The following is a 22,602-nucleotide window of genomic DNA, read 5'->3' on the forward strand; positions in this document are numbered from 1 at the left end:
GGCATCTAAAGTTATCCAAATTTTAAGGATAACTTTTACGGTCTCTGTGCGACGGAGCCGCAAATGTTTCCCAGAATTCTGACTATTTGGCCTTCAGAGTAGCCTATAAACAATAGAGTTTTTCCAAATGACATGATATTTTGCACAAAATTCTAATTTGCCATCCTGATCATACAAGTATGAGAGCCAAAGTCATATTTTGTACGGCGTAACCGTAGCGATGACAGAAACATCCCATGTTATCCTTATGAGAAAATCGTAGAATCGCTCAAATCACCACATTTTTACGCTTCACACTTTAACGAACTCCTCCTAGGGCGATTGTCCGATCAAACTCATATTTGGGGAAAATCATCTACACAAGCGGGGCATCAAAACTTATCCATATTTTTATTCCAAGTGTCACGGTCTCTGTGCGGCGGACCCGCACATTTGACCGACATTTGTGTTCATTTCCACTGGATTGGCCATGTCCAATGTGTCGCCGTCTGTCAAGTTCTTTTTTAATTCAACACACAATAAGGGCGCCATTTTTATCAAGTCGAAAGCGCAGAGTCGGAAGGCCGGCGGCCCGCGAGGGCCGTTGGATGCCGCTTGCGGCTTTAATTTTTATTGTTCTTCTTCAGCGCTTTGAACTCTAATTTGACCCCCTGAACATGCTCAAAAACTCACCAAACTTTGCCCAAAATTCAGAATCGGCGAAAAATGTTGTTTTTTCTGGGCCATTTTTTTTTTTTCGGTAAAAAATGGCGCGACAGCGCCACCGACAAAAGTCAAAATACATTGCGCCTATGGGAGACGCCCCGAGGTCAACTTTGTCGTAAAGCTACGAAATTCGGGACACGCATTCCTCTCGTGAGGACAAAAAAAAAATCATTGTGGCCACGCCCCCAGACTTACCCTATGGCCGCCATCTTCCTTTGAAAATGAAAACACGCTGTGTTAGCCATTTTGTTCACGTCAAACTTTGACGAACTCCTCCTAGGGCGTTTTGCCCACCGACTTCAAAATCGGCGTACGTCCTCTGGACAAGTGGGGGATCTAAAGTTATCCAATTTTTTGATATACCTTTTACGGTCTGTGTGCGGCGCAGCCGCAAAGTTGGACAACTTATTTTGGAATATTGCAGATCTAAAAATTGCTCCCATTTGATCAAAACGAGTCCGATTAGGACCAAATTTAAATCAGTTGTTAAACTTTCTAGTTTGGACCAGTTCATGATGACAAAATTGAAATGGGCGCGATAGCGCCCCCTACAGAGTGACCTTTAAATTAACATTGAAGGTCAAAAATTAGTTTTACCAAAATGTTCTAAACTTTACCCAAAATTCTATTTTGGCGTCCCGATCAAAAAAAACACTCAGACAAATGCCTTATTTTTTACGGCGTAGTCGTAGCGATGACAGAAACCTCCCATGTTATCCCTATGGGAAAACCGCAACATCGCTCAAATCACCACAGTTTTACGCTTCACACTTTAACAAACTCCTCCTAGGGCGATTGTCCGATCAAACTCATATTTGGGGAAAATCATCTACACAAGCGGGGCATCAAAAGTTATCCATATTTTGATTCTAAGTGCTACGGTCTCTGTGTGGCGGACCCGCAAATATATGTCACAAATGGGAAAACAGCGAAATCTCTAAAATGACCACGTTTTCACGCTTCACACTTTAACCAACTCCTCCCAGGGCGATTGCCCGATCAAGCTCATATTTGGGGAAATCATCTACACAAATGGGGCATCAAAAGTTATCCATATTTTGATTTTAAGTGCTACGGTCTCTGTGTGGCGGACCCGCAAATATATGTCACAAATGGGAAAAACGCCAAATCCTTGAAATGTTCACATTTATGCTTCACACTTTAATGAACTCCTCTGTGGGCAATAGCTCGATCAAGCTCATATTTGGGGAAAATAATCTACACAAGCGGAGCATCAAAAGTTATCCATATTTTTATTCCAAGTGTCACGGTCTCTGTGCGCTGGAGCTGCACATTTGACCGACATTTGTGTTCATTTGCACTGGTTAAGCACAGCTTTGTACATGTCCAATGTGTCGCTGTCTTAGTTCTTAGACAATTGCGTTAGCGCCAACTCTGTAAAATGCAGAGAGCAGAGTCGGAAGGCCGGCGGCCCGCGAGGGCCGTTGGATGCCGCTTGCGGCTTTAATTCTTTCTTTCTTCTTCTCGGGACCAACCCCCCTATTTTTCACCCAGTGAACATTGACGAAAAGTCACAAAAATGTTCACACCTCTAAAAATCGTGCCTCTCTACATTCTGGCTATTTCCCTTTTCTAAAATAAAAAAAATTGGCGCGTCAGCGCCCCCAAATGTACCAACAATGCATTGAGAGATGGGAAATGACCCAAAAAAAATCTGATCGTAGAATCATGAAATTTGGCGCAGAGGTAGATGGTGACAAGAGAAGTAAAAAATATTATTACGGCAACGCCGTCCGCCCAACGGCCGTATTGCTTCAAAAATGGCTAAACATGACTTCGGAGTTTTTCCAAACGTCGTACTTTTACGAACTCCTCCCAGGGCGTTGGCCCTAAAAAGCTGAAATTTGGTGAAAATGCTACTGAGGAGTGGGACATCAAAAGTTATCCAAATTACATTGATACCTCTCACTGTCTCTGTGTGGCGAAGCCGCAAACTGTAGCTAGAATTTCAGAAATCTCCCATATTTAAAATTTCTGCCGTTTGCGCAGATAAAGTCCGAATTGCGTCAAATTAGAATCAGTTGTTAAACTCTTTGCCCTAAACCTACTTGAAGTGAAATAAATTAATTTGGTGCCACAGCGCCCCCTACAGATTTTATATGGAGGTTAAATGTTTAGTTTTGCGAAATTTTATGAAATTTGACACACAACTCAATTTTGGCCTCCCCATCAAAAAAGTCAATGAGACCCATGTCATAATTATTACGGCTTAGCCGTAGCGATGACCAAAACCTCCCTTGTTATTCCAATGGGGAAATCGCCAGAACATGTTTACACTTTAGACTTTCACAAACTCCTCCCAGCGCTTTAGCCCTATTAACCTGAAATTTGGTGAGACTCATCTTCAGGGGTGAACCATCAAAAGTTATCCACATTTTTATTCAAAGAGTCACGGTGTCTGTGCGGCAAAGCCGCACATTTTGCCAAGAATTCAAAATAAAATTGCTTTTTGATGGTAAAACAAAGTGAGAAGATGTGACAGCGTCACAGATTCAGCAGTAGGCGTAATAAAAGGACAATTGGGGCGCGTTAGCGCCCCCTCCTCTTGCGGCGTGGCGGCGGCGTGGCGAGGGCCGATCATTGCCGCTTGCGGCTATATTTTTCTTTCTTTTCTTTATATGTAACTAAATACTTTTTTTTTTTTTAAATGTCAATAAAAAAAAGAAAAAGAAAACTTCACAAAAATCTCCCTGACTTTGAGAACGGTGGTGAAATGCACTGCCTGCCCAGCACATATTTGCTGTGGCATAGTTTCAGTAAAGCTTTTATAATATTAAAAGATTTGTTTCCATCCAGTGTTGCATTATTTTTCACCGATCTTGTGTTGATGTGGGAGAGAGTGACCACCACAGTGACCACCACAGTGACCACGCCTTAAGCCTCTGTCAAGCATTACAAAGGTGAGACTTCCTTTGTAATGCTTTTAGAAAAGTGGTTAAAATAAAGTCTATAGTTTAGCCCTGGACATTAAATGCTTCCCTGGTGTTCATTAATTCATTTTATTTATTTATTCAGGGAATACCCAATGAGAACACAGGATACTAAAACACAAATAAAACATTGAATAAAATACATAAAAACACAAATAAAACATTCAATAAAATACATAAAAACACATTTACACATAAAATATGAAATAAAATTATATAAAACAAGTGCATTGGCAGTTCTCTAAAATCAATAAAAGGCATAAAATGATTTAATTTAAAAAGTCTCTGTTTTGTTCCACCCTGAGGGAGCAAAGTTGATGAAAGTGTTTTTTCCTGTCTGTATTGATACGATGGGATTGTAAGATAAAAATGTCCTGAGTCCTCAAACGGTGAATACCTGAGCTGATGTGCAATAAACTGGATAAATAATCAGGCAAAATGCCAACTAGAGCCTTATTCACAAACAAAAGGCAGTGCTGTTCTCTTCTTGCATCCAATGATTGACATTCTACTTAACAATAAAATTTACAGTGATGAGTTCTGTGTCCTCCTGTAATGAACCTTTTTCCTGAATGATAAACCGAGTTCAGAGGTTTTAACACTACTGCTGTAGAATTCATATATATAATATCACCATTATATCACAGCCTGTTCTTCCTTTGATAAAGCACTCCCATTTTTATGGTGCAGCGAGTGGCTTTTGCTGAGACGTGCTGTGTATTCAGGCAGGATTAAGAGTTTGAGACCAGGCTGTGCGCACACATGGAGCCTGGAGGCTTCAGCTCGGAGAAAGAGCACAGTATAGATCTTGTCCTTTTTTTAAAATGATAGATTAATTCATTCATTCTCTCATTCATTCTCTCAATCATTCTCTCATTCATTCTCTCATTCATTCTCTCATTCATTCTCTCCCAGATCAGAAGTATAGGTCGACCCTCTGAGATGTGTGTAAGTAATAATACACAAGATATAGATGATTTTGGTTTTGTGGCTCTGCCGTATATTAACAGTGAATTTGACAAACAACATAAAACCCAATCTTTATTTTTGGCCGATATTATTGTCCATTTAATGAAGTGCTAATAATCGCCAACAGAATAAACTACATTGCAAAATCTAGAGTGTCTTGAATCAAACTGAAAGTTAATGCAATGTCCAAAAGCACACAAACTACCACAGTGCAATTTTCAACCTTAACCAGGTTGAAAATTGCACGTTTGATGGTACAGTTTGTGTGGGAGCGGACTTGGCTGTACACGGCCCCTACCAGACCGCAGGAGACTAATGTGGAAGATTTGTGTTGTTTAGTATTCAGGTTCTGGTTCCAGGCGGGTTCTTTGCTCACCATCCGTTATTTTCTTTTGTACCAGACTAGGCACTGGCCGGCATTGAACAGACAGGACCTGACATCAGTATCACTGTTAAATATTAGCTGGCTATTCATCTATATTTACATTCAGTTAAACAATAATCAAGTTACTTTTGTACATAAAATAGTCCTTTAATACTTTTGGTAAAAGTAAGATATCAGCATTTCAATATGTTATCAATGACAGTAAAATGCTAACACTGCATGTGGCTAATGCTGTAGCACAACAAAAACAAGACCGACAGACTCACCAAATTCCATTTTATATTCTGCGCGCTAGAACTCAGTGTTAGTGGTTGGTAATGGGACTTCTACAAAGTTACTATACACTTTAATTTAAGGTGCATTAAATGTAATAGAATTGACTTGTAGCTTTGATGAGACTAACCTGGTGCAGCGTCCTGTGGCCTCTCCCCACGCAGTGAATGGAGAGACGCACGGGAAGCTTGTATCGGCTGCGGCAAAGCGCGTGATTGGCTGAAGTGACGGTGTTTGCGTCACTTCAGAATGCGTAAACCACGTTACCGGATGTTACATTCACGGACATGAAATGATCTTCTTCACCTATATCACCACTTTTAATGTTCATTTTGAAGAATCCCTAAGGACTAGCTAGCAAGTGATCACATGACACTGTTCAAGCAATGAAAAGTCAGGAAACGGGACTTCCGGGATGATGGCAGCCTAGTTGGGTATGTCGGTATGTCGGTATGTCGGTATGTCGGTATGTCGGTATGTCGGTATGTCGGGCTGCGGTCGAATCTGTTGGATTTATCCATTTATATTATGAGTTCACCTGGGGAGATTTGATATTTTTTGGAGGGGGCAGTATTAAAATGAGTAGTATTATAGCTAGAAATGCGTGACTTAAAATCCAAGTCTAACAAACTGGGTAGCCGAGCCACACCTGCCTGAAATTCTAGTGTTGCAACACAGATTAAGAGGGTGGATCATTCTCTCACTGAAGCTGCTCTCCAGAGCGGACAGAGTGTCCTGCAGGGGGTGAGACTCATGGTCCAGCATAGATGTGAGTTTAGCCAAGACCCTTCTGTTCTCCACCTCCTGCACCGAGTCCAGAGCACAGCCCAGGACGGAGCTGGACTTGTGAATTTGTCCAGCTTCTTCCAGCTCTCTCCCTCTCTGTGATGCTGCTGCTCCAGCAGACCACACCGTACAGGAGCTGATGCCACCACAGAGTCGTAGAAGGTCTTCAGGAGTGGCCCTGTCACTCCAAAAGACCCAAGTCTCCTCAGGAGGTAGAACCGACTCAAAGTCCTGTGCTAGTCCTCTGTACGCCGCATCGTCGTCATCCGTGATGAGTCCGATGATGGCAGAGTTGTCAGAGAACTTCTGCAGGACACAGCTGTCAGTTTCATGTCTGAGATCTGCAGTGTAGAGGGTGAAGAGAAAAGGCGGAAGGATTGTGCCCCCGGGCGCCCCCACACTGCAGGTCCGAGTGTCAGACACACAGCGGCAGGAGCAGCGCCTGGATGGTGTTGAAGGTGCTGAAGAGATCAAAGAACAGGATCCTCACAGAGCTGCCAGGCTTCTCCTGGTGAGAGAGAGAGCGGTGCAGCAGGGAGATGGCGGCGTCCTCCACTCCAATGCCAGGCCGGTATGCAAACTGCAGCGGGTCCATGGCTGGGGTTAACCACGTCTCCGTAAAAAGCATGACGCTGCTGTCCCTGTACTCCTGCTGGGGCCGTTTGAGTCCACTAGCTCCACTGTCTTGTTCTGGAGAGATCTCACGTTTGACGATGGCGGGGAGAGCAGGTCTGAAGCATCTCTTCCTTTCCCGGAGTTTGTGTCTGCGCGCCGGCCTCTGCCTGTCTTGTGAAGCCCCTCCGCTGGAATCCTGTGTCGGTCCCGGGGGAAACCACCGACGTCATACTCAAAGAGGCAATCTGTGGCTTGTCGGTCTTCCAGAGGACACTGTAGGGAAAGACGTGGTCAAATTTATAGAGGTTTGGATCCCTTAATATCTAAAACTTCGAACAAAATCTGCCAAAGCTTGACTGTGCACATTGCTCCTTGACTCCAAAGCCGGCCCCGAACCAGCATCCAAGACCTATTATACTTAAGTTCCATAACTTGAGTGATAAACAGCGTGTCTAGATGTCTCGCTGCAGACCAGACCAGACCAAACGAGCTCCATGCCTCATTCTTCAATAACTACTCGAGAGTGGTAAAGAAGTGCAAAGCATTTGATCAAGTGAAGTCTCGCCTGAGACAGAAGAAAGTGTATTAGACTCTGCTTTATCCGACAACGGTGAGGCTCAACGCGGATGGAAAACCACACCGTAGGAGGCATCGGAATTCAAAAGATATGCTGCCAGATCCGTAAGCAATTTGACATTCCCCCTGGACTTTCTTGAAGACATGGAAGTATTTGCCCGATGTATCCCAGTGTGTTCCACCATTTGTTTGTATATATCCAAGTGAAAATTATGGAGGGGTCAGAAATGTTCATCGTAGGTGCATTTCCACTGTGAGAGAGTCTGTACAGTATCCACTGTCTGTATTTAAAAAGTCCACCTCTATTCCACTTATCAATCTAAATGAGTAGCCCCTGTTTGAGCTCGTTAGCTGCATAAAGACACTTGTTGACCCCACAATCAGTCAAACTCCAACTACTACCATGGGCAAGACCAAGGAGCTGTCAAAAGACACCAGAAACAAACTTGTAGACCTCCTCAAGGCTGAAAAGTGTTACGGGGTAATTGGCAAGCAGCTTGATGAAAAAAGATCAACTGTTTGAGCAATTGTTAGAAAAAAGGCTAAAGGTTACTGCCAATCTCCCTCGGACTGGGGTTCCATGCTCAATCTCACCTTATAGGGTATCAATAATGATAAGAAAGGTGAGTAATCATCCAGTACTATACTGGTGGTGCTGGTCCATGACCTTTTTTCAAAGGTTGCTATCAGTAATACACTAAGCTGTCTGGGCATGGAAGTTTCTCCTGCATAAGTCAGCACATGTTCAGGCCCGTCTGAAGTTTTCCAGTGATTATCTTGATGAGCCAGACGAGTCATGGGAGTAAGTCATGTGGTCAAATGAAATCAAAATAGAACCTTTTGGTATAAACTCCCCTCTCCATGTTTGGGGGAAGAAGAAGGATGAGTACCATCCCAAGAACACCATCCAAGCAGGACAGACTTGGCAGACCCAAGCGCATTGTGAGAGTCTGTTGGGAACGTCTTGCGGCGCCCTCTGTCAGGAGGGTATTCAACTCACACCTCCGGGAGAGCATCACCCATAACCCGGGGGAGGCTGGGGACATTGAATCCATCTTCTTCCACTTTTCCGGGGCCGGGTCCCGGGGGCAACGTTCTAAGCAGGGACTCCCAGACCTCCCTCTCCCCAGACACCCATAACTTCTCCGGGGGATCCCGAGGTGTTTCCAGGCCAGCCGAGAGACATAGTCCCTCCAGCGTGTCCTGGGTCTTCCCCGGGGCCTCTTCCCCAGCGAGGTGCCCAAGAGGCATCTGGAACAGATGCCCAAGCCACCTCAGCGCCTCTCAACGTGGAGGAGCTGCGGCTCTATTCCGAGCTCCTCCCGTGTGATTGAGCTCCTCACCCTATCTCCGAGGGAGCGCCCAGCCACCCGACGGAGGAAACTCATTTCGACCAGATCTCTGAACACAGAAACTGACTCTGGGGAAACACACCTACAATGAACATTTCAGACCCTTCCATCATTTCTAAATGGGAGAATTTGCAAAACTGTTTGGAATGTTCAAATACTTATTTTCCTCAGTGTATGTATACTTGCTATACACAATGGCGCAAGAGAGCACCCACGTAAAAAAAATGTGGTGCCTGAGTGAAAGACTATGGACAAAGATGAATCATGCATGAAACTATTGATTTGTTTACCTGCACAAATGGCTAACCTTTGCACTTTAGAGTACTTTAACCACTACAACAGTGCATAAATACAGTGTTTATGAGCTTTCATTCGGCCATGTTGTGCACAACGCTGCTCTTGCACTCTGGGCTAGAATGAAAAGAACAACAAAAGCACTGTGTTAACCTCTTATCGATCGTGAAAGGCTCTAACTAATGGTTAATGACAATTTCTAAATTTCAAAACCTCTTGTGTCTGTGCCCCACATGTTTGTTAGTTTTTTTGAAGGATTTTTGGCATACATGATTGACATGATGTCAACTTGCTTAAGGTTTTTTTTAGCGTTTCGGTTCTCGAGGGGATTCTCCAATCTGAAGCAGAATGAGCCTCATACTGTGGCAGCACTTGGGGCAGTAAGTTTACATATTATATTGACATATTCATTCTTATTTCAGTCTCCTCTGTCTACTCTGTGTTTTACTAGCAAGGATTCTTGGGGCCCCTTCATCCAATCCAAAGTATGGAAATGGATAGACATTTCCATAAAAGCACAGCAGCGAGTTTATCTTCTGTGCAAACGGTGGTGCTTCTGTGTCAGTGACAAGCTAAGGCTCCTTTTGTAAGTCTCGACTGTTCTCCTTTGTTTCCTGATTTGGTGGTTTCTCTGTGAAGGAAAAGAACAATTTACAGAGTATTGTCAAAGTGTGTCGCTGCAATGAATTGCCCTTTAAGGGATTAATCGTCTTCTGACAGCTCCGGCTCCATTTACTATTTCTTCATGTCCTCGCCCTCCAATAATGTGAGGCATCCTTGTGGTGGGTCTGTACCAGCATCAAACCGCAAACACCAACATTTGCATCAGGCCCCAGACTGTTCATTATTTGCTGCGGCTGCTGCAGTTTTTTCTTTAGATACAAGAAGCAAAAATTATTTTCTGCAGTTATTTTGGCCAAAACCTCAATAAAAATAAAAATGTGTTCTGCACCAGCAACTCCGACACCGAGTGAGATCAGAACGTCAGAGCTTTAAAACTCTCGCAACTCACGGCTTCCTAGATCGACCATAGATCCATGAGATCGACCAGTAGATTAACTTAAAGGATACGGGGTGGGCGTGGCTTTGGCTCGGGCTCCCATTCATTGAACTCGTCGTGTTCGAACGAGGAAATGAAGAATACGCGCCTTGACCGATTATATCAGAATCATTTTGTCGTTGTCATTTAAGTAGCACAAGTCGTCCTCATGTGGACATATCCTCCTCATGTGGACATGTCCATCTTGTCTGTGGAGTCACGTGTTCTCTTTTGAAGGCATTGTAAAGACGCTATTTGTCCAGATGAGTTGATCTGAGCTGCACGTCCACGACTCAAGTGTGTGAAGATTCCTACGCCACAGCGTTGGACTGTAGCCAAATTGAAGCTGCTCATTAAGACATTTTCATTCATTGCACACTTTGTGTTCCTGTCAAGACTCAATAAAGTTTATCAAAGCGACTTGTTTGGTCACGGGATGATTCAATTTCTGAGAAGTTGTCAGTCTGGGACTACTTTCTGTCAGTCCGGGACTACTTTCTGTCTGATCACTGTGAGTTCCACCTTCCATTAAACATTTAGTTTATGACATTGCAACGGCAGCGGTCCATCACTGAAACCTATGGAAGGAATGTTTACTTTAAAAACAAAGTTCAATGGATGTAAGTGTGTTAAACATGAACACAGGCCATCATAGCACTCCACAGTAAAGGTGAAGGTCATTCATTCACCAGGCTTAGGGTTAAGGTTAAAGGTGAAGGTCATTCACCAGGCTTAGGGTTAAGGCTAAAGGTGAAGGTCATTCACCAGGCTTAGGGTTAAGGTTAAAGGTGAAGGTCATTCACCAGGCTTAGGGTTAAGGTTAAAGGTGAAGGTCATTCACCAGGCTTAGGGTTAAGGTTAAAGGTCATTCACCAGGCTTAGGGTTAAGGTTAAAGGTGAAGGTCATTCACCAGGCTTAGGGTTAAGGTTAAAGGTCATTCACCAGGCTTAGGGTTAAGGAAAATCACTTTTTGTAGTCTACTTTATTGTGCAGTTGGCCAACATTTAATCTAAATATAGTGAACAGGCTGCACACCAGTGGTGCATCTATTATATATAATAATATGATCTTACATCATTGACATTTTGCTGGAGCCATCTTTTTTGAAGGCATTTTTGTACCGCTCAGTATAATAAGGGTTATTTTCCATTTCTTGCATTGATAACTATAATTATGTAGATAATGTAGAGAGGTGGTAGTAGGGCCTATATTCTAAGAATCCAAGAAATGTATTTAGAATAACATTTTATTTTTAAATTCAACTCCGGGAGAAAGTCCGTGAAACAACTTATTAAAAAACACTTCTCTTTTTTTTAACAATGATTGACTCTTTAACTCCTCCTTTCCAACCATATTCTCCCTGTTTAGAATCTTCACCTCACTATCTTCGATTGAGTGGTTTGTGGCTCTATAAATATCTGAGGTCCCAGACTCGAGTCGCAGATTGAGAATGACTTTTGGATGAGAATCGGAACGTTTTGTTTTTCTAATACTGAGTCCAGATGATACAAGTGAATCTTTTTCTACAATGGAACACTCCTGGACGAATGAGGATTACACTGACACGCCTTAACCTTTACTTGTGCTTTATGCTCTTGAAACCATATCTTTTATTTCTTAGGATTTCACAGCGCGGTGAACACCGGGCCGTGTGCGTCCACAGCGTCCACAGCGCGGTGAACACCTGGCCGTGTGCGTCCACAGCGCGGTGAACAACGGGCCGTGTGCGTCCACAGCGTCCACAGCGCGGTGAACACCGGGCCGTGTGCGTCCACAGCGCGGTGAACACCGGGCCGTGTGCGTCCACAGCGTCCACAGCGCGGTGAACACCGGGCCGTGTGCGTCCACAGCGCGGTGAACACCGGGCCGTGTGCGTCCGCGGCGCAGCAGTGCAGTGCTTCACATCTCGTGTTATTGCGAGATTCGTCGTGTAAAACGTTAAATTCCGCTCTGTTTAGCACATTTCAGACGAGAACAATGAGGCTCGGCTACAGCATGTTACCGGTCTGATGTCACTGATTTTGTGACAGCGGTTAAAGCATTCGGTTACCAAGGCGGTTGCTATGGCGCGTTCTCGGGTTTGGCCGAATTAACTTGGTTAAAACTAACCGTCCACTTATTAGGCCCGAGCGCCACAAGCTGGCGAGAGGCCTATTAATCTCGTAAGGCCGTGCGAAGCACGGCTGCGAAAGTGCGCACGTAGTGCGCACGAAATCGAGCGCGAAGCGCTCGCCCACTTCCAAACACTCACTAACGCACTCCTTCACTCATGCACGCCCCGTGCATACTAATTAGTAGTAGGAAAATGGAACATTACCGTTGTAAACGGGCGAAGCCCGTGCAAAAGTGCGCACTAAACGAGCACCTTACATAAAGCACTCATTTGCGCTAAGTACCTCACGAATACGTTCCCCATCTCTTGCATGTTCCGTGCATATAAGCATGTAATGCAAAAATTGAACATTATTACTGTATAGAGGGCCAAAAACACAAAGTGGGCGGAGCCCACTCAAAATTAACGAAAGTACCCGTCAGTGACCAGGGACCCACACCATGAGGTAGGAAAGCGCGAGCGCTTTCCGAAAATGTATAGTTTATGATATTTGAAAAATGGGAAACATTGTTTTCGCATCGGAATATTATTAGGCCCGAGCCCCAGCAGGGTGGAGGGCCTATTGCTCCCGCAACACTGCCGAAGGCAGCGTTGCAACTGTCTGACCAAACATGCGGGCGCAGCCCGCATGTTTGGTACCCCGTCGCCCCTGGCAAGTACAGTGAACTAGCCCATGCCGAAGGCATGGATCATGCATACTTACTCCTGCTATGACAGAAATAGTCAACAATTAGTGAATGGGCTACGCCCATTCACTAATTGTTGACAACAGCAGCGCGAAGCGCTGCATTCCTCCAATAACCCTCCTGGCATCGTCCCGTACGCGAGAATCCATGCCGCAGGCATGGGCCATGCTTGTATCTGCTCAAATCAATGGAAGTCTATGGGGAGTGGGCGGGGCATCCCGACGGAATAGGGAGTGACGAGCGCGTAAGCGCTCGTAATGATGATTCCACCCCATGGCGGCATCGGGAAGGCTTAGAGCTTTCAAACGATGTATAATTTGTTGTTATAGTGGAAACGGCTATATTGTTTTTGCTAAAAATATTATTAGGCCCGAGCCCCAGCAGGGCGGAGGGCCTATTGCTCCCGCAACGCTGCCGAAGGCAGCGTTGCAACTGTCTGACCAAACATGCGGGCGCAGCCCGCATGTTTGGTACCCCGTCGCCCCTGGCAAGTACAGTGAACTAGCCCATGCCGAAGGCATGGATCATGCATACTTACTCCTGCTATGACAGAAATAGCCCATTCACAAATTGTTGACAACAGCAGCGCGAAGCGCTGCATTCCTCCAAAAACCCTCCTGGCATCGTCCTGTACGCGAGAATCCATGCCGCAGGCATGGGCCATGCTTGTATCTGCTCAAATCAATGGAAGTCTATGGGGAGTGGGCGGGGCATCCCGACGGAATGGGGAGTGACGAGCGCGTAAGCGCTCGTAATGATGATTCCACCCCATGGCGGCATCGGGAAGGCTTAGAGCTTTCAAACGATGTATCATTTGTTGTTATAGTAAAAACGGCTATATTGTTTTTGCTAAAAATATTATTATTATTATTATTATTATTATTTTTCTTGTTCTTCTTCAGCGCTTTGATCTCTAATTTGACCCCCTGAACATGCTCAAAAACTCACCAAACTTTGCCCAAAATTCAGAATCGGTGAAAAATTTTATTTTTTCTGGGCCATTTTTTTTTTCGTTAAAAAATGGCGCGACAGCGCCACCGACAAAAGTCAAAATACATTGCGCCTATGGGAGACGCCCCGAGGTCAACTTTGGCGTAAAGCTACGAAATTCGGGACACGCATTCCTCTCGTGAGGATAAACAAAAAAAAACATTGTGGCCACGCCCCCAAACTTACCCTATGGCCGCCATCTTCCTTTGAAAATGAAAACAAGCTGAGTTAGCCATTTTGTTTACGTCAAACTTTGACGAACTCCTCCTAGGGCGTTTTGCCCACCGACTTCAAAATCGGCGTACGTCCTCTGGACAAGTGGGGCATCTAAAGTTATTCAATTTTTTGAGATACCTTTTACGGTCTGTGTGCGGCGCAGCCGCAAAGTTGGACAACTTATTTTGGAATATTGCAGGTCTAAAAATTGCTCCCATTTGATCAAAACCAGTCCGATTAGGACCAAATTTGAATCAGTTGTTAAACTTTCTAGTTTGGACCAGTTTAGGCTGACAAAATTGAAATGGCAGTGATAGCGCCCCCTACAGAGTGACCTTTAAATTAACATTGAAGGTCAAAAATTAGTTTTACCAAAATTGTCTAAACTTTACCCAAAATTCTATTTTGCCGTCCCGATCACAAAAGCCAATCACAAAAATGCCTAAATTTTTACGCCGTAGTCGTAGCGATGACAGAAACCTCCCATGTTATCCCTATGGGAAAACCACAAAATCTCTCAAATTACCACATTTTTATGTTTTACACTTTAACGAAGTCCTCCTAGTGCGTTTTGCCCACCAACCTCAAAATCGGTGTACGTCCTCTAGACAAGTGGTGTATCTAAAGTTATCCAAATTTTAAGGATAACTTTTACGGTCTTTGTGCGACGGAGCCGCAAACGTTTCCCAGAATTCTGACTATTTGGCCTTCAGAGTGGCCTATAAACAATAGAGTTTTTCCAAATGACATGATATTTTGAACAAAATTCTAATTTGCCATCCTGATCATAAAAGTATGAGAGCCAAAGTCATATTTTGTACGGCGTAACCGTAGCGTTGACAGAAACATCCCATGTTATCCTTATGGGAAAATCGTAGAATCGCTCAAATCACCACATTTTTACGCTTCACACTTTAATGAACTCCTCCTAGGGCGATTGTCCGATCAAGTTCATATTTGGAGAATATCATCTACACAAGCGGGGCATCAAAACTTACCCATATTTTGATTCTAAGTGCTACGGTCTCTGTGTGGCGGACCCGCAAATATATGTCAGAAATGGGAAAACAGCGAAATCTCTAAAATCACCACATTTTTACGCTTCACACTTTAACGAACTCCTCCTAGGGCGATTGCCCGATCAAGCTCATATTTGGGGAAAATCATCTACACAAACGGGGCATCAAAAGTTATCCATATTTTGATTTTAAGTGGTACGGTCTCTGTGCCGTGGAGCTGCAAATATACTGTCACAAATGGGAAAAACGCCAAATCCTTGAAATGTTCACATTTACGCTTCACACTTTAACAAACTCCTCCGTGGGCAATAGCTCGATCAAGCTTTACTTTGGGAAAAATCATCTACACAAGCGGGGCATCAAAAGGTATCCATATTTTTATTCCAAGTGCTACGGTCTCTGTGCGGCGGCGCAGCAAATTTGACTGACACTTGTGTTCATTTGCACTGGATTGGCCATGTCCAATGTGTCGCCGTCTGTCAAGTTCTTTTTTTATTCAAGACACAATAAGGGCGCCATCTTTATCAAGTCAAAAGCGCAGAGTCGGAAGGCCGGCGGCCCGCGAGGGCCGTTGGATGCCGCTTGCGGCTTTAATTTTTCTTGTTCTTCTGCTTTTTGATCTCTAATTTGACCCCCTGAACATGCTCAAAAACTCACCAAACTTTGCCCAAAATTCAGAATCGGCGAAAAATTTGATTTTTTCTGGGCCATTTTTTTTTTCGTTAAAAAATGGCGCGACAGCGCCACCGACAAAAGTCAAAATACATTGCGCCTATGGGAGACGCCCCGAGGTCAACTTTGGCGTAAAGCTACGAAATTCGGGACACGCATTCCTCTCGTGAGGACGAACAAAAAAAATCATTGTGGCCACGCCCCCAGACTTACCCTATGGCCGCCATCTTCCTTTGAAAATGAAAATACGCTGTGTTAGTCATTTTGTTCACGTCAAACTTTGACGAACTCCTCCTAGGGCGTTTTGCCCACCGACTTCAAAATCGGCGTACGTCCTCTGGACAAGTGGGGCATCTAAAGTTATTCAATTTTTTGAGATACCTTTAACGGTCTGTGTGCGGCGCAGCCGCAAAGTTGGACAACTTATTTTGGAATATTGCAGATCTAAAAATTGCTCCCATTTGATCAAAACCAGTCCGATTAGGACCAAATTTGAATCAGTTGTTAAACTTTCTAGTTTGGACCAGTTTAGGCTGACAAAATTGAAATGGCCGCGATAGCGCCCCCTACAGAGTGACCTTTAAATTAACATTGAAGGTCAAAAATTAGTTTTACCAAAATTGTCTAAACTTTACCCAAAATTCTATTTTGCCGTCCCGATCACAAAAGCCAATCACAAAAATGCCTAAATTTTTACGGCGTAGTCGTAGCGATGACAGAAACCTCCCATGTTATCCCTATGGGAAAACCGCAAAATCTCTCAAATTACCACATTTTTATGTTTTACACTTCAACGAACTCCTCCTAGTGCGTTTTGCCCACCAACCTCAAAATCGGTGTACGTCCTCTAGACAAGTGGTGCATCTAAAGTTATCCAAATTTTAAGGATAACTTTTACGGTCTCTGTGCGACGGAGCCGCAAACGTTTCCCAGAATTCTGACTATTTGGCCTTCAGAGTGGCCTATAAACAATAGAGTTTTTCCAAATGACATGACATTTTGCACTAAATTCTAATTTGCCATCCTGATCATACAAGTATGAGAGCCAAAGTCATATTTTGTACGGCGTAACCGTAGCGTTGACAGAAACATCCCATGTTATCCTTATGGGAAAATCGTAGAATCGCTCAAATCACCACATTTTTACACTTCACACTTTAACAAACTCCTCCTAGGGCGATTGTCCGATCAAGCTCATATTTGGGGAAAATCATCTACACAAGCGGGCCATCAAAACTTATCCATATTTTGATTCTAAGTGCTACGGTCTCTGTGTGGCGGACCCGCAAATATATGTCAGAAATGGGAAAACAGCGAAATCTCCAAAATGACCACATTTTCACGCTTCACACTTTCACCAACTCCTCCTAGGCCGATTGCCCGATCAAGCTCATATTTGGGGAAATCATCTACACAAATGGGGCATCAAAAGTTATCCATATTTTGATTTTAAGTGCTACGGTCTCTGTGCCGTGGAGCTGCAAATATACTGTCACAAATGGGAAAAACGTCAAATCCTTGAAATGTTCACATTTATGCTTCACACTTTAATGAACTCCTCTGTGGGCAATAGCTCGATCAAGCTCATATTTGGGGAAAATAATCTACACAAGCGGAGCATCAAAAGTTATCCATATTTTTATTCCAAGTGTCACAGTCTCTGTGCGCTGGAGCTGCACATTTGACCGACATTTGTGTTAATTTGCACTGGTTAAGCACAGCATTGTACATGTCCAATGTGTCGCTGTCTTAGTTCTTAGACAATTGCGTTAGCGCCATCTCTGTAAAATGCAGAGAGCAGAGTCGGAAGGCCGGCGGCCCGCGAGGGCCGTTGGATGCCGCTTGCGGCTTTAATTATTATTATTTTTCTTGTTCTTCATCGCTTTGAACTCTAATTTGACCCCCTGAACATGCTCAAAAACTCACCAAACTTTGCCCAAAATTCAGAATCGGCAAAAAACTTGATTTTTTCTGGGCCATTTTTTTTTTCGTTAAAAAATGTCGCGACAGCGCCACCGACAAAAGTCAAAATACATTGCGCCTATGGGAGACGCCCCGAGGTCTACTTTGGCGTAAAGCTACGAAATTCGGGACACGCATTCCTCTTGTGAGGACGAACAAAAAAAATCATTGTGGCCACGCCCCCAGACTTACCCTATGGCCGCCATCTTCCTTTGAAAATGAAAATACGCTGTGTTAGTCATTTTGTTCACGTCAAACTTTGACGAACTCCTCCTAGGGCGTTTTGCCCACCGACTTCAAAATCGGCGTACGTCCTCTGGACAAGTGGGGCATCTAAAGTTATTCAATTTTTTGAGATACCTTTAACGGTCTGTGTGCGGCGCAGCCGCAAAGTTGGACAACTTATTTTGGAATATTGCAGATCTAAAAATTGCTCCCATTTGATCAAAACCAGTCCGATTAGGACCAAATTTGAATCAAACTTTCTAGTTTGGACCAGTTTAGGCTGACAAAATTGAAATGGCCGCGATAGCGCCCCCTACAGAGTGACCTTTAAATTAACATTGAAGGTCAAAAATTAGTTTTACCAAAATTGTCTAAACTTTACCCAAAATTCTATTTTGCCGTCCCGATCACAAAAGCCAATCACAAAAATGCCTAATTTTTTACGCCGTAGTCGTAGCGATGACAGAAACCTCCCATGTTATCCCTATGGGAAAACCACAAAATCTCTCAAATTACCACATTTTTATGTTTTACACTATAACGAAGTCCTCCTAGTGCGTTTTGCCCACCAACCTCAAAATCGGTGTACGTCCTCTAGACAAGTGGTGTATCTACAGTTATCCAAAATTTTAAGGATAACTTTTACGGTCTTTGTGCGACGGAGCCGCAAACGTTTCCCAGAATTCTGACTATTTGGCCTTCAGAGTGGCCTATAAACAATAGAGTTTTTCCAAATGACATGATATTTTGAACAAAATTCTAATTTGCCATCCTGATCATAAAAGTATGAGAGCCAAAGTCATATTTTGTACGGCGTAACCGTAGCGTTGACAGAAACATCCCATGTTATCCTTATGGGAAAATCGTAGAATCGCTCAAATCACCACATTTTTACGCTTCACACTTTAACAAACTCCTCCTAGGGCGATTGCCCGATCAAGCCCATATTTGGGGAAAATCATCTTCACAAACGGGGCATCAAAAGTTAGTCATATTTTGATTTTAAGTGGTACGGTCTCTTTGCCGTAGAGCTGCAAATATACTGTCACAAATGGGAAAAACACCAAATCCTTGAAATGTTCACATTTACGCTTCACACTTTAACAAACTCCTCCGTGGGCAATAGCTCGATCAAGCTTTACTTTGGGAAATATCATCTACACAGGCGGGGCATCAAAAGTTATCCATATTTTTATTCCAAGTGCTACGGTCTCTGTGCGGCGGAGCAGCACATTTGACTGACACTTGTGTTGATTTGCACTGGATTGGCCATGTCCAATGTGTCGCCGTCTGTCAAGTTCTTTTTTAATTCAACACACAATAAGGGCGCCATCTTTATCAAGTCGAAAGCGCAGAGTCGGAAGGCCGCGGCGGCCCGCGAGGGCCGTTGGATGTCGCTTGCGGCTTTAATTCTTTCTTCTTTCTTCTTCTTTCTTCTTCTCGGGACCAACCCCCCTATTTTTCACCCAGTGAACATTGACGAAAAGTCACAAAAATGTTCACACCTCTAAAAATCGTGCCTCTCTACATTCTGGCTATTTCCCTTTTCTAAAATAAAAAAAATTGGCGCGTCAGCGCCCCCAAATGTACCAAAAATGCATTGAGAGATGGGAAATGACCCCAAAAAAATCTGATCGTAGAATCATGAAATTTGGCGCAGAGGTAGATGGTGACAAGAGAAGTAAAAAATATTATTACGGCAACGCCGTCCGCCCAACCAGATGTCGGCCATATTGCTTCAAAAATGGCTAAACTTGACTTCGGAGTTTTTCCAAACGTCGTACTTTTACGAACTCCTCCCAGGGCGTTGGCCCTAAAAAGCTGAAATTTGGTGAAAATGCTACTGAGGAGTGGGACATCAAAAGTTATCCAAATTACATTGATACCTGTCATGGTCTCTGTGCGGCGAAGCCGCAAACTGTAGCTAGAATTTCAGAAATCTCCCATATTTAAAATTTCTGCCGTTTGCGCAGATAAAGTCCGAATTGCGTCAAATTAGAATCAGTTGTTAAACTCTTTGCCCTAAACCTACTTGAAGTGAAATAAATTCATTTGGCGCCACAGCGCCCCCTACAGATTTTATATGGAGGTTAAATGTTTAGTTTTGCGAAATTATATGAAATTTGACACACAACTCAATTTTAGCATCCCCATCAAAAAAGTCAATGAGACCCATGTCATAATTGTTATGGCGTTGCCGTAACGATGACCGAAACCTCCCATGTTATTCCAATGGGGAAATCGCCAGAACATGTTTACACTTTAGACTTTCACAAACTCCTCCCAGGGCTTTAGCCCTATTAACCTGAAATTTGGTGAGACTCATCTTCAGGGGTGGACCATCAAAAGTTATCCACATTTTTATTCAAAGAGTCACGGTGTCTGTGCGGCAAAGCCGCACATTTTGCCAAGAATTCAAAATAAAATAGCTTTTTGATGGTAAAACAAAGGGGAGAAGATGTGACAGCGTCACAGATTCAGCAGTAGGCGTAATAAAAGGACAATTGGGGCGCGTTAGCGCCCCCTCCTCTTGCGGCGTGGCGGCGGCGTGGCGAGGGCCGATCATTGCCGCTTGCGGCTATATTTATTATTATTATTCCACTTATTAATTAACATTGCAGACCATCTTTAAGGAAAAAGCTTGATACTTGATACTTTCGATACCACAATCATAAAAAAGCTCTTCTTTTAGAGAAACTAAAGAGACTTTTTCAACTGTGAATAATCTAGTCCTGAGTTCTGTTCTTTCTATTTCTGACGATGCTCAAGAGAAAACACAAGATCAACATTTCAAAGATAATTTCCCAGATATTCTTATGAGATCTTGCTCCATCGCTACAATGAGTCATTCATGCCTCTGAGCTTAAATTTAGAGAAGCTAAAACTCTTTATTTGTTTTTCCACATATTGAATTATTTACAGACATTTGCAAATGACATGAATTAGGCTGAGCAAAATAATATGTCTGTTTGCCGTAACCCGACCGACCCGCTATGAAACTAGCCGACTGAAAAATAAATATCAGCATTTTGCTGAAAAAACGCCAAAATCTTTTATTTTTCAATTATTTCGCAGACTCACCGACCAATCTGTCCTGAACCACTGTGTCAAATATTATTATCACGCTTGTTAACTTGACTTTCATCTCAAAGGACTGATAACGCACTGCGTAACACATGCGCATCATCATTTTCAGTCCTCCATGTGCATCTGTTACTAAACGGATCGCGCATAGGAATCATAATATTGCCTTTTTAAAGTAGTAGAAAAAGCTTCAGTTGTAGTCATCTGGACTCAGTTTGAAAAAATAGACGTTTCGACTCTCATCCAAGAGTCATTGTCAATAACAGAATTTATGTCGAGAACTCCGATATTAATACTGTTCTGTGGTAAGACCCGCCCATTGGGAGGAGCTTTCCTGAAGTAGAAAGAGTTGTTTGTTTCAACAGAAACTCCCCCTTGTATCTACCGAGCTAGCCTATTCAGAATCTTAATGGGCTATTAGAAACCTCTTTGTCTTTGTGAGACCCTGGCTCAACCACCCTGAGTACCTGATTAGCATCTGAATGTCCTTTACCTTTCCAGGGGTTCAGAATGGAAAGGTAAAGGACATTCAGATGCTAATCAGGTACTCAGGGTGGTTGAGCCAGGGTCTCACAAAGACAAAGAGGTTTCTAATAGCCCATTAAGATTCTGAATAGGCTAGCTCGGTAGATACAAGGGGGAGTTTCTGTTGAAACAAACAACTCTTTCTACTTCAGGAAGGCTCCTCCCAATGGGCGGGTCTTACCACAGAACAGTATTAATATCGGAGTTCTCGACCTAAATTCTGTTATTGACAATGACTCTTGGATGAGAGTCGAAACGTCTATTTTTTCAAAGTGAGTCCAGATGACTACAACTGAAGCTTTTTCTACTATGGAACACGCCTGGACGAATGAGGGATTACACCGACACTTTTTAAAGTAGGTTTACCCTTGTCGGCGCCACTGACATGTCCAGAGTAATGCCAGGCTCAGTCAGGGTGTTAAATTTGACTTATGCAAATGCATTCTGGGATTAAAACACGCCCAGTAGCGTCATCACAACAAACATGGCGGCGCCCGTGTCCCCCGCATGTTCCCCCCACTCGCCTTAGCTACCAAAATGAAGGATAGCGGCGTACAAAAGGTCGATTGAAATATCTTAAAATCGTGAGATTTAGTCTCCCGATCGGGTTGATAGAGACGTTTTCCATCATTGACTGTTGAAGCCTGACCCCTGGTGGTCACTCTGAATCAAAAAATGACTAAATTTGGATATTTTTTTTGCCTTCAAAGTGAAAAAAAAATAAGAATTTGCCTACCGACCGAGCCAGATGAAAAATGTTGACTCGGGTTACAGCAAACAGACAATTTATTTGGGGTAGCCTTATCATTATTATTTTATATTGTCCCATATGATTAGTGAATGGGAACCCTGTATAATCAATACAGTACAATACAGGTGTTAAATCACAGTTAGCCATGAGTTAGCTACAGTTAGCTTGGCTGGTAGTGTCTGGTCAGTGACAGTAGTTGGTCGGGTCCAGTCATCCTTGGTTTGCTCGTCTTGTCCCGATAGGCCTTGGTAACTACCCCCAGGACCTCTCGGCCTTTGGACCCACACGCCCCACTCACACTTATGGTCAGGAAAAGCAGGCAGGAGGCGTTAGTGCAGGTAGGTCTTCTATGAACTCTAGACTCTCCTCTCTCTGCTTCAGAGCTGCACTAGACTTTGGCTCATGTCTCATTA

General features: G+C 43.6%; 1 protein-coding gene across 5 annotated transcripts in view; it reads left to right on the top strand.

Moving 5' to 3' along the window:
* LOC140372402 (DAZ-associated protein 1-like) overlaps nucleotides 1-22,602 on the top strand; it is a 67,723-nt gene that overhangs the window by 40,429 nt on the left and 4,692 nt on the right. For 3 of the 5 annotated variants that reach the window (XM_072459497.1, XM_072459498.1, XM_072459496.1), the window contains one exon: nucleotides 22,432-22,527. The exons of the other annotated variants lie outside the window; for them this stretch is intronic. In XM_072459497.1, coding sequence (XP_072315598.1) covers nucleotides 22,432-22,527 — 96 coding nt within the window. The remainder of the gene's footprint in view (nucleotides 1-22,431; nucleotides 22,528-22,602) is intronic. 5 annotated transcript variants of the gene reach the window in all.

The sequence above is a fragment of the Eucyclogobius newberryi genome, unplaced genomic scaffold (assembly GCF_026437365.1).
Source record: "Eucyclogobius newberryi isolate DKJ021-1_F unplaced genomic scaffold, fEucNew1.0.hap1 SCAF_227, whole genome shotgun sequence".
NCBI classification, from domain to species: Eukaryota; Metazoa; Chordata; class Actinopteri; order Gobiiformes; family Gobiidae; genus Eucyclogobius; species Eucyclogobius newberryi.